Below are 13,539 nucleotides of genomic sequence, written 5' to 3' on the forward strand. Positions count from 1 at the left end.
ACAGCCCATACAGAGCCTTCAGTCTCTCACAGCGTATACAGTGCAAACTGACTGGAGCAGGAGCCTCCTTCGCCCTTACATTCCCTATGAGTATTTTACCCTTCAGCCAGAAAGTAGTTGTCATCACCAGGTGTGTCCAAATGAACTTGCATAAAGCCAGATTACCACTAAATAGAGGTAATTTGTCAAATGAAAGATTTCACATAGTTTATGTGGTATGGAAAAGGAAGAAAAAAAAACTCAAGTCTGAAACAGAAGAATCTAACCACTGACACATGACCTACACTTTTGGAGGGGTGAGGAAGAAAGAACTGGCATATTTAAAACGGGTTCAAGTTACGTACATACATACATGAGAAGACACTTAAGGGTTAAATAACCTGGTGAGCAATATACTTGTCTCAAATACACCGCACACAAGTAGGCCTCCATTAATTTTTCATCTCCCTATCTCACTAAGGTTTCCCTCCAGGCAGCAGCTTCTTTGAGGTCAGTCCAGTGGCTTTCCCTGTTTGTTTTTTGGTTTGTTATTGTTGTTGTTGGGTTTTTTAAATGTCTTCTCAGTGCCTTGAAGGCCTATTTATCATCTTCGTGTAGCACACAAGAACAAGGAAACCATTGATCTCTGCACCTCTGTCACACTCTTGAAGGCTTTCAGGAAGCTACTGTTAACATTTTTAATTCATAGAAAATACATACAGAAAAGGTGCTCTTCGATTGATGATTGATGATCTAATACAAGATTAATTAATATACATACACATTCAATACTTCCCAGGCAGTGTATCTGCCCATGGGAACAGAGGCCTCATAAATCACAGCCGTTCCCTATCTACTACACATTGGAGATGAAGAAACCCCACTTCAGCAGCACGCCGCTGCTAGGGAACTCATGAAGTTTTGTAACCTTTCTCTGGGGATTATGAGAATTGTTTTCTACCATTCTAAAGTGAAGACTACTGCAATGGCTGCAGCTTTTAATTGTTACCAAATCACACAGTGGGGATTAGAGAAAATGGGTTTTATTGAACATCTGTTAGAGAGGTGAAATCATTTGGTCACTCAGCAACTATAACTCAGTTTTCTCATCTGTAAAGCAGGAAATAACTCCTACGTTCCTTCCTTGGTAAAAGAATTTTGTAAATCATCAGTAACAAAATTTATCCCCCCAAGTGGTCTAGATCATAAAGAAGTTGCATCTTCTCATTCCTCCTCAGGAGATCACATCCTAGTGCTAACAAAATCAACATTTCTAGGTACACACCAACATCCTGCCATAGAGGCTTCCTTAAGGCATACTATGACTACTACCAGGCTCTCACTACAATAATACAATGTTCGCAATCATATCTTAGCACCACCCCAGCTTTGCAGCCAATCTGCTTGAATATATCTACCTTTGTATTTGCACGAAACCTGGCTAATCATAACTCATTAATAATGCTTAGACATAAGATTATATTACACTAATAATACTTAAACATGGAGATCATATCGCAGGCTCTGTCATAAATACAGTAAATTTTAATTTGAGGTTCTGAAATGGATCATCAGCTGAGCCCAAATGCATGCTGCTGTTAAAATATTTTAAGACCCAAGGAAGACAGACAGACAGTAACAGTTGTACTTGTTACTAGCACATTGCCAGCAACAAAAGCAAACAGACACAGATGCCAGCTGAGTAAAATTACAAAGAAACTACAAAAAGCAAGAAAAATCAGAAGTCTGGATATCCAGAGAGCCATGCAAGCAAACACAGGCTCAGAACAACACTTGAAGACTTAGGAAAGAGAAATACAATATAATTCCTTTAAACATCAATGACACGTACTGTAATCAAAGTGATTTGGCAACTGATACTGAAACAACGACCATGCTGTCACTAACACAAGAGGGAGCACTTAAAAAAAGTGTATATATATATATACAAAAAAAAAATATAGATCAAGAGACAACTGGAGCAAGAGTATTAAAAGAAACTCCTAGACATAAGAAGAAAGCATCAAGTTACCAAACAAAAACCCACAAAAAAACACATCCATGCACCAACACATCATGGCAGTTTCACTGACATAATTAACAAACAAATTAGAAAACTACATTCTTGGTTAAACAGCTGCAACCTTTTTTTCCGTAATACCAGCATTTACAAAGCGGAACTGGGTCATGATGACCTATCAAAAAAATCCTTAAGAGTATTTAGTTCTACACACAAACACACGTTTCTCTGTCTCAAGAGTTGTTCAGTTTTCCTTTGCTCATACTTTCACAACAGCAACCATCCAAAAACACTTTTTAAAAGACCTAATAATAATAATAATAAAAGACCTATTTGAAATCAGAAAAGCACACTGATCGTTAATAAGACCTTTATTTTCATAAACATAACAACATTCTTAACTGACCACCTCTCACTACAACAAAAAACCCCACTTAATCGTCGAAGTGAGTCGGCCAAAACACAGTATGTTCCCTTTTACCATGGGGTCGCATTGTGACAATCAGCAATTCAGCATGGTAATCCTGTTCTGGTTTCGTAGGTATTTATTTAAAATAAATTTGAAATATCACATCTAATGTTCAGAAATACGTAAGCTGTTCAACACTGCAGTACATCCACATTTCCACCCTTCAAGGCAAAGCAGACCAATACTAAAGCTGTCTGCAAGCTTTTAGAAAGATGTAGTGTCTTTCTGCTGAATATGGGAATTATTTGCCTTTTACTTTTCTCAAAGGCAAAGAATCCAGTTAACTGAAAATAAAGACAAAATGTTTATATCAACTAAATCGAGAAACATTCTTCAATACTGCTGGCACTATTATATTGTTCAACAATAGCTAACAAAATCATTACTACTGACACATTAGCAGGTACTGCAGTTTGGACGGGATTGCTCATTAGTTGCAAATCAACAAGAAATTTACTTTCTAATTTAAAAAAAAAAAAAAAAAGGCACAGCATTATCTGAAAAACCTCCCAAGTGTATGGTTTAGTACAACAACCTGATGAGGCAGGTAGCAATAGATAATTAAGACCACGGCAACTAATACAACGTTTGCACACAAGTATCTCCAACATCACCTTTGTTTCTTTTTCCTCATCTCCTTCCCATGTTCCATGTGTTTCATCTATCCATTGAAATATCTCTTCTCTCAGGGGCCATACTGGACAGAGACTATGCTTTCATTATTTTGCAGGAGGAAATAAGCTCTAATAGCCTATTTGGAAATCTTACAACTTTGTAAGCGTACAATAGCAATATGAGGAAAAACAGCATAAAATAATGCAGCCATTGTCCTAATAGCCTGCTGTTGCAGCAAAATAAATGAGACCTAAAATACTGGTGTAAGACTAGCCTTTATATTTCACCAACATATCATTCAAACTAAAAGGCAGAGATTAAAAAAAAAACCAAACAACAAACCAACAAAAAAACCCCGCTTTGAGTTGCATATTCGCTGTACTTTTTATCTCCTTTTAGTTCTCACAGTAAATGCAATGCCCTACAGAATCAGCACCAATGTCTACTCTATTGCTTTTAAAAATGGAAAGTGCCAAATACATAGGAGGAAATAATAATTAGGAAAAAAAAAAAAAAAAGCAGCATTCCAGGAAAAGCATATTTAAAAATTAGCAACTACAGAGCTGAAACCCAAGGCATAAGGGATGAGAAAAGGGTACACACAGGAACAGTTTATTTTTTTGTGGTCAGAAAGCATGTGAGAGAAGCCCCTGGGAACCAAGAAGCAGCTGACAGACCAGAAGAGTGTTATGATTCTGGTTTCTTACCTGTATCTAGCCACACATTTTTATGGACAAGTGCAACGCAGTAATAAGATGAAATAATTTGGAAATATTAGATTTCGTGTTCAGTAGATGGGTATGACATCTTTAAAATGACTTCTTTTTTCTTTAAAGTTTTATGTCTTATTTACTTTAAATTAGAGAAAAGAAATAAGAACAAGGTCGGAAGAAGCTGTGAGAATTTTTTTTCCCCCTTTTAAGTATCAAGTATCAAGTCCAACATTCCCTAGTTTTGCTGGCTGAATCTCTTGAAGATTTAAAAATAAATACATTGTGAGCTCCAGAACATCAATGAGTTATGAATATAAACATTTTAAGAGAGTCTTTGTTTAAGATTCATTAAGCCCTAGAATTAAAAACAAGCTGCCAAAGCACATACAGATTAGTGAGGTTAGATTTGGACATAGGTCTTTCCTGCAAAGATCCTGGATCTCATACAGAATAGCAGTAGGATGCGTGAGGCTCTATGGGGATGAGCGGGTTGTAAGCAAAAGAGGGAGAATGCTGTATGAACTCATTGCAAGATACAGAGTTAAGCAGTGACAGTATCCATCTCTCTTCCTCTCCCCTGCTTAACTTTTAGTGCCTTGTAACTATAATCGCAAAAGCTTCTCTACTTGCCACCATCTCTTAGCTAGCAATTTCTCGTGCAAGTACAATCCTCCATTTTACAGCACTTCTAAACTGCAACTGAAAACAAGCCCCTTGCTTCTAGAATAACTGCAATGCACCTTTCCTTCTCCAAGATATGCCAGTTTTAAATATGATGAAAAAAAAGATACTCCAGAATATAGGATCTGAAGTACAAAAAAATTCCTTTTCTCCCTTAACTCTGTCTTTAGCCTTAAGTGTTGCATAAATAAATCTCAATCTTGCCATAAAGAATGAGTATGGACACAAGCAGTTTCCAAATCACGTAAAAACATTTCTGCCTTTAGAATATACATGTGTGATGCCAAAGATAATCAGTAAGAAATAACAAAGCAAATCTTAACATGCTGACTACTCATTTTTGGCAGTGCTCATTTGAGTAACAACAAACTGTGAGGCAGCAAGAACTATCAAGGGCTTAAGTTCAAAATGTAAATCAGAGTACACCAAAGGCACACTCCAGATTTACTCAGGTGTATATTTGTGATCCATGCAACCTTCTGAAAAGTCAGTATTATACAGCAAGCTTAAATTAATCCTATGCAACTTGCATACAATTTTCCTGCTTACAAAAAGCCCACAGTAAGTGCACAGGGCTGTAACAGTTACAGGGGTAGTTCTTTATTTATGGGATTCCATACTAGTGTACAACTTGGAATCAAGCATATCCACTTAGCCAGACAGACTCTTTAACACACAGCATGAGTGAGAGGCCTTCCTGATTACATCCAGTTCTCTCCAGGATCTTCAAACATAACACTGAAACCAGCTGAACACAATGAACAGGCTGCGAGGGAAAGATCAAGTGCAGAAGACTTGCCTTTACCACAAAACCAACCTAATTACAACTAGAGTCTTAAAGCTTACTAAGATCTTCCAACACACCAACACCTTTCTTCCAGCTGTTTATTTTCATTACGTCTCCTTGGACATACTGGTAAAAAACAAGGGGGGAAAATAAAGTAATTGGTGATTAATATAGGCAAGGTGATGTGACTAGAGGCTCAGAGTGCCATTAATCACCTAGTACAATGATTTTCAACATTATCTCCTCCCCATCAGTATGTCTCAAAGTATTTTCCAGTGGAAGCATTGACATTTGTACAGTGAACAAAAGCCCACTGACAGCAGGCTTGTTTCCATTAAGTTCTTGTGATGGAGTCATTTTAAGTTGTGAATGGTTAAAAATCATTGCTTTAATACAATCTCAGTTTCCCCTGTACATCTTTTCTTAGCATCTCCTGACACCGGACTAGCAGTTGCTCCTGAATTCATATTGGTCACATCAACTTTTGAAAGTCATGTTCACACTCAGCTCCGAGCAACGGTGATCGTCCCACTCAAGCCAAGGGCTCTGCTGAACTGTAAATGCAACCAGCGAGAAAGTTTTCCCAGGTATTATCAGCTACTTCCCACAGGCTGACAAAGACTCTAGAGGATCTCTGGTATGAGGTCAACAAGGAACAAAATTTCAAGGTTGATACTCAGAATTCAATGATATCTACAAGAAATTCGGACAGAAAACAAGCTGGGTGTACGAGGAAAATACAAGTTATCTGAATTAATTTAAGTAGGAAAAAAAAAACCCTAGTTTAGCTTGTGATCAAAGTTAAGAAGAGAGCTGAAACATTTGTTTCAAGATTATCAGGAACACTCACGCTTCACTATTTGCACATGATGTCAGCAAATTGAGAATAGTTCTTTCCCCTAGCAAAATAATAGTAAGAGGAAGCATTTATCTTTGATACCAGAATTATTACTTCCTTATAATAAGGTGTTTCCTCTAACTTGTGTACCCTGTACTCTGAGTTTAGCTTGCAAGACTAATACTTCTGAATATATTTACTCTGGAAGTTAGACATCAACTTCTTTGACCGACTAGATATGCCCAGCATTATTTTTTTCACTCATACAAGAATTCTTACAAAAAGGTGTTTTCCTAACTTTTCATATTCATGACTGTTGTTGCCTACAGGCTTCTCTAGACAGTGTAACTTAATGGCAATGGAAAGCAAAAATTAAACACCAACAGCACTAAAGCCAAGACACATATGAGACAAAACTGTATGAAACTCCATACATAATGTTACTATAGAAATTTCAGAAAAATAGGTGGCTTAATCCAGGTGTCTGGGGCTACACTCCCAAATCTCCAACTGACAGCTGTAGCTGCAAGTGATTCAAGCGAATTGGCTAGGTTTACTGAATGGTATTTTCAAACTTTAAAATGAAAATAACCCCTCTGAATTTAAAGGTAACTAGGAATCTAGATACCCTACACACAAAAGCCAACATTAGGATTCATTTTTGTCGCAACTAGGGCCCATTTAATGATGGATAAATCTGACAGGAGAAGAGACAGAAACATAATTAGATAATCTCCCTGTTCACACTGATACATTAGCAGAGAGTGTAATTATGATAAGAGACAAAATGAAACATACACAAAGGTTTTATAAAATTATTATATATGGCACAAAATCGGAGGAGATTAACAGTTAGCATTTTACAATAAGAAGTGCACAACAACTGAAATTGTACTTTTTCTACCAATCTGTCAGCAACAGTGATCTCTGAATTTGGAAATTCTTTAGCTAACTCTCAGGATCAATGCCCTAGCCCCCCCCAAAAATCAGTGGTCTTTGGTCACTGGCCCCAGAAGTGTCATTGTTCTTCTGATAAGTAATATCTTCTGCACAACGTAAAGCATTTTCAGAGCTTTTCCAGTGTCTGAGCAACATTTCTTAGTACTTCCATTAGTAAGCATCAAAAGAATCAACTGAGACACAAAAATATATTTTGTCCTGAAACACAAACTGGACTAAAGTAACTCATTGACTCATGTCTAACTTTCCTTAAATTTATTTTGTATGGAAAATTAAATACAATTTAGAGAAATCTTACCGTCATGAATCTCAAATGCCAAACTAGTGATCTTCTGTGTAATTATCATCATTGGACTGTTACAAAAAAGGAAGAAAGAATAATTTACAAAAAAGTTCAGGATTTTCTTTCACATGTAAATATCAGGGAAAGCTTATGCTAATAGTCCAGGTTATTTATTCTCAACTGGAAGATTTTCAGTGCAAGGACAAAGTGATTAGTTTCTGGAGCTCAAACCATTACACAGTTTTCAATGCAACGAAGAGAATTTCATCCTTAGATACAGTATTGATAACCCATGCCTTTTATTGCTGCATTAGGTTCCCCAAACACAGCCAAAGTGTTTCACATTTATTTTTTACTAACATAGTTTATTTTTTTTACAGTGGGAAGAGTAAAGAAAAAAGGGCAGTAAGAGCAATTATATACATTGTAAATTACAGCAGCAGTAAGCAAAGGAAAATAAAAATATACCAAATTTGAACAGTACTATAAATTTTCTAGACACGTAGTCCACTTCCACTGTTTCTACTAACACCTGGTCCTAAGCTTAATTTTTCCATCTAGAATTATTATTTGCTTCAAGTAAACATATCTGGCAAAACAAAGGGTTGACATAATTATACTGGCTCCAACAGAGTGTACTTTGTTTTGAATTTGGTACACTTGAATGAATCTTAAACTGTTCAAGAGATATTCTTCCCTGGCTAAGCGAGTCAGCTTTATACTGAGAAATTATACCATCTTTGTAGTATCTGAGAGTTTCTGACTGATGTAAATCCCAACATTGCTACCCCCCCTAACTGGGGGGGAGAGGGGAGGGAAGGGATAGGGGAGCGCATAAAGTAGGCTACCAGAATTTAGAAATTTAACTTTGAAATCAGATCTCAAAAATATATCAGGGACTACATCTATCTAGTAGTATCTGAGCTGGAGACAAAAAAAAACCCCAAACCCCCCCACAAAATAAAATAAAAAACCCAACAAAAACCACAACAAAATAACCATACTGTAGGATGGGCACATAGTTTTGTTCAAGTCTTTTGGCTGCACTTGGCCTTTTTATAAAAAGCTTAATTTGGCACAAGAAAACAAATCCAAGTCAAGCCATCAAGTCCTCCTTCACTGACAGGGCTATGCCAGTATTTTGCACGATGGCTCAGTCTGTCAAATTAATTTTTTTTAGGTTATGGTTATATCAAAGCACATAGTCTTTCCAGTCCTCAAAATGCAATCGAGGAAAAAGTTTTTTCTACCATATTATCAGTGCCCCAAAAATCCAGATATCAAGACTAACGTGACAGCCAAGGGTCACCAAGGAAGAAAACTAAAGAACAGACAGCCTGGGAAATCCCTCATATCTCTTTCTACCATCTAGGTTGTAGACCTGCCTGCTGCTGGCAGAAATCCCCGACTGATTCTGAACATAATGGGTTTTCCTTCTGTAAGTGGACATGTGACAGCATGGATCCTGCCTGGTGGAAAGATGAAGCCCAGGAGGAGCTCAATTAGACCTTACATTAGTTCTAGCTGATACATCTGTGACTGTTATAGCAGGACCCAGTATTTTTTTCCTTCTCAAGTGGCTATTCCAGTATCACCAGAGATCTGGCTGAGGAGCAACAATCTAGAGACTCAAAGAGGAAGAGTCCTTCTTGGAACCGTGAGGCTGTGAACCAGGATTTTAACGATCCCTTTTAGGTGCTGGCAGAAAGACAAAGAAGGTGGTGGAAGGCTCACTGGCAGCTGGGATCTGTTAGTACTGAAACCAGGACCACACAGCTCTGCAGAAGCTATTGCACCTCCAGCATGAGGTCTCCTCAGCTTTCTCCACTGTCAGTGCATTGATACCTTCCTTCAAACTTTTTGCAGGTTCTCTGGGCTTGGACACCTCAGATTGGCATGGCATGCTAGGAGAAATATCTAGGTAAACAGACATTCAAAGCTCTTTTGGGGCTAAACACTATATGAATCCATGCCAACATCTTTGGAAGAACTTGCTGGTGCTGGGGTTCAACAGGTGGTTAGGCAACTTTTGTTATTTTCTTGAGCTTACTCTCTTCCCCTGGAACTAGAGAAAATTGGCAGAAAATAGCCCCCCTCAGATCATTTTCTTTCTCCTCATGTTTTGGAAGTAACCTCTGTCTCGGCCTCAAGGGAGCAGATGCAGTACATGTCAGAGATTTAATGTGATATGCATATGAGCTCCCAAACTGGTACATGAAAGGATGGATTAAATCAGGCAGCTCAGACACACAATCAGAGAATTGGATCTAGGCTTCAGAACACTTCTACCCAGAGCACAGGTCTCATAAACCTTTGGATGTGTTTAGACTTAGCAGAAATCTCTGAGCTAACACCAAACCACAAAGACAGCTGCTATCTGAAAGCAGCACAGTTGCATTTGAGCAATGGCATGCTCAAGCTCTACTGACGGTTTTGGGAGCAGCAACAAATAAGTGCAATTATACTGTTTACAGATTCAGCTCAGAGCTTTGAGCACACCTTGGCAGTGATCACTTTGGCCCTACAGTGAACTAGAAGGGACAGCATTTGGATTTGGGTTGTGATCAGTGGTGCAGAGTCTAGTTGGAGGCCTGGAGCCAGTGGTGTTCCCCAGGGGTCAGTTCTGGATCTGGTCTTGTTTAACTTATTCATCAACGACCTGGGTGAAGGAACAGAGTGTACGCATGCTGATGATACGAAACTGGGAGGAGTGGCTGATACACGAGCGGGCTGCACTGCCGTTCAGTGAGACCTGGACAGGCTGGAGAGTTGGGCGGGGAGGAACCTGATGAAGTTCAACAAGGGCAAGTGTAGGGTCCTGCACCTCAGGAGGAATAACCCCATGTACCAGTACAGGCTGGGGGTTGACCTGCTGGAGAGCAGCCCAGTGGAGAAGGACTTGGGAGTCCTGGTGGACAACAAGTTGACCATGAGCCAGCAATGGGCCCTCGTGACCAAGAAGGTCAATGGTATCTTGCGGTGCATTAGGACGAGTGTAGCCAGCAGGTCAAGGGAAGTTATCCTCCCCCTGTACTGTGCCCTGGTGAGGCCACATCTGGAGTGCTGTGTCCAGTTCTGGGCTCCCCAGTTAAAGAAAGACAAGGAACTACTGGAGAGAGTCCAGCAGAGGGCAACGAAGATGATGAGTGGACTGGAGCATCTCCCTGATGAGGAAAGGCTGAGAGAACTGGGTCTATTCAGCCTGGAGAAGAGAAGACAGAGATGATCTGATCAATGCTTATAAATACCTTAAGAGTGTATGTCAAGAGGCTGGGGCCAGACTCTGTTCAGTGGTACCCAGTGACAGGTTAAGGGGCAATGGGCACAAACTGAAACTCAGGCAGTTCCACCTGAACATGAGGAAGAACTTCTGTACTGTGAGGGTGGCAGAGCCCTGGCACAGACTGCCCAGAGAGGTGGTGGGGTCTCCTTCTCTGGAGTTACTCAAAACTCGCCTGGACATGATCCTGTACATCCTGCTGTAGGTGACCCTGCTTTGGCAAGGGGGTTGGACTGGATGATCTCCAGAGGCCCCTTCCAACCCCAACCATTCTGTGATTACAATTCCACTTGTAACGATGAAATTTAATTCAACATCAGTAAACCTGGTTTTAAAGTGTCTTTATGCATATGTCTGTTGCAAGCTGTCATTATAGCCAGTGGAGATCTAGACAATAGAGTCGGGGCATCTGGCAAGTGACCCAGTTCACGCTAAGGCAGATACTTTGCGGTGGGTCAGCTGAAATGCCCTCCAGGCTCTACTGTCTACATCCATCAGATCTCCACTGACTACAGTTGGAACTTGGGTAACTGGCTTGCAGGCAGACACTTGGGATGTAGGCATAAACGTACAAAGATGTTTCAGAAAGTAAGACCCTGCTAAAAATGACAGAAAAGATGAACTTATTCATAAAAGCTTTTGGCTTCAGCCCACAAGTTAAGTTTCTGGACTACATGCCTGTTACCAACGAAGACTGAGAAGCAACAAGGCTACCAAGCACAACTCTACTACACAACACAGGTAATACTAAACTACAAAGACCACTGCCATTCATAGAATTCCTGAAAAGTACTTAATGCATTTTTTTTTTAAGCAGACTAGCAAACACTTCCCATCTCTTTTTTTTCAAAACACATACTCTCCTTTAAATCAACAAAAGCACCATCACAGTAGCAAACTTATTTATAGGAAATGTGCTTTGCTTCTCTGTGTCTGCAGTACAAAGAAGAATCACAAAAATGGTTTATATTTACTTTGCCTATTTAGTTCTGTTTTGCTCTTACACAACTCAGGTCAAATATAGGTCTAAGTTCATGATATAAAATGAGAACACATATAGACAAAGCTTTCTATTTCCAAGAGCTGTGTGACTACCCCACCATAGAGGTGCCTGTCTCCTTAGCTTTCTCCTTCTGGAACACCTAACATCAAAAAAAGAAAGAAGCTAAAAGCTAAATTCCATAAGACATTCAGAATTTCCTCACAAAGTGGTATCAGACTGTGCCAGGAATGCAAGTACATCAGATACAATTCAAGTTTCATCATGTTGTCATGAGTGGTAAAAGGGATTTTAGGGGAAAAAAATAAAATCAAAAAAAATAAAATAAAAATCACACAGCCACCAAATCCTTTATGTCCTTCAGACAGGAACAGGAGGCAGCAGATTAACGCATCCATGGTTCCAGCAGATACAAGTGTTCCCAAAATTCTTACTTTGCGTGATTAAAGCACAGATACATATATATTTGTGTGTGTGCCAGTACACCCACACACGCCCAACTTTCACCCAAAGTTTAAAAGGTTGGCACACTTAACTTTGAGAAAAAATAAACCAAACAAAAACAAACAAACAAAACCCAAACAAAACCCAAACCAAACCAACCAACCAAAAAAAAAAACCCCAAACCACAAAACAGAACAAAAAACCCTACCCCAAACAATAACAATTACAGTATCACTTAGGAGGACAAGATGGAAAGATTATTTTTCTCCTTACCCGGAAAAATCAGCAGAATACTGTCCATAATCAAAGATATACACTCTAGTAATTTGGCACACAGTGAGGTATCCCAAAGCAAAAACAAAGCAATACCTGAAAGGAAAATGGAAAAGCAAGTGTTTCAGTTAAAAATCATAAACATTTCTCCATTGAATAAACTACCTTTTAAGTAGAGTTTAGTCTCTAATTATTTTCAGTGAATATTACATAACTGGAGTGTGTAATTACACCTTTATTCTGACTGGGTTTTTTTGGTAATATTTATTCTATGCAAGCACATAGACTTCTTTTTTTTCCCCCTAAGTGTGCAGTACTACCTTACAGATTCTATTGTCATTAGCCAAAATACTTATTCACATAAATAAAGCATAGCATTTATAATTTCAAGTGCCATCGTAAAATCTGGAAGTCCTATAAAGAGAAAATGAATCTGTTAAGCTTCTTTTTTTAGATCAAAGTTAATTTTTGTCTATATGAGTACAGATATTTAGCAAACTATACATAAAACATCATTTCAATTGAATGTATTGCTATGCATTCAAGATTCAGCACCACAAATCCCATTGCTGCTATTTTCAAAGGAACTGGAAAAGGCAATTAATTTTCAAACACCTATATTAAAACATATCTGAGTGAAAAAAAGAACAGGATGCCTTTATGCCTCCTGTTAAAGCTGATCCTCAGCAAATGTAAGAAAAAACACAGATAAGAACATTATGTAAGTATTATAAATTTAATTTCACATATCATTTTTTCAGGTGAGGGTTGGGATTCCCCCCCCCTGCTTCTGTCACAAATGAGCAGGTTTGGGTCGCTTCAAGAATCACCATCAGAGGTATTAGCAGAAATGGTTTTAATATGAATTAATAGGTGTCATTCGTGACCCCTTTTTAAGATGTATAAGAGTACATTAGAATCATAGAATCATTATGGTTGGAAGAGACCTCAAAGATCATCAAGTCCAACCGTATACCTGATGCCACCATGCCCACTAAACCATGTCTTGAAGCGCCACATCTAAACGTTTTTTGAACACCTCCAGGGATGGTGACTCCACCACCTCCCTGGGGAGCCCGTTCCAATGCCCAACAACTCTCACAGTGAAGAAGTTCTTTCTAATGTTGAGCCTGAACCGATTTGCTACTACATCTCACAAAATCTGTCAGGTATTCTTTGCAGTCAAAAAGGATGGTG

General features: G+C 38.8%; 1 protein-coding gene across 1 annotated transcript in view; it reads right to left on the reverse strand.

The window, feature by feature from the left end:
* Positions 1 to 12,438, reverse strand: part of MBOAT2 (membrane bound O-acyltransferase domain containing 2) — a gene marked incomplete at its 5' end in the record, with an annotated part of 34,287 nt that extends 21,849 nt beyond the window's left edge. Inside the window, 2 exons of the mRNA XM_009708325.1 lie at positions 7,361 to 7,416; positions 12,343 to 12,438. Of these exons, the coding sequence (XP_009706627.1) occupies positions 7,361 to 7,416; positions 12,343 to 12,438 (152 nt within the window). The remainder of the gene's footprint in view (positions 1 to 7,360; positions 7,417 to 12,342) is intronic.
* Positions 12,439 to 13,539: the final 1,101 nt, after the last annotated feature.

Source organism: Cariama cristata, unplaced genomic scaffold, assembly GCF_000690535.1.
Source record: "Cariama cristata isolate BGI_N322 unplaced genomic scaffold, ASM69053v1 scaffold10079, whole genome shotgun sequence".
In the NCBI taxonomy this organism is placed as follows: domain Eukaryota; kingdom Metazoa; phylum Chordata; class Aves; order Cariamiformes; family Cariamidae; genus Cariama; species Cariama cristata.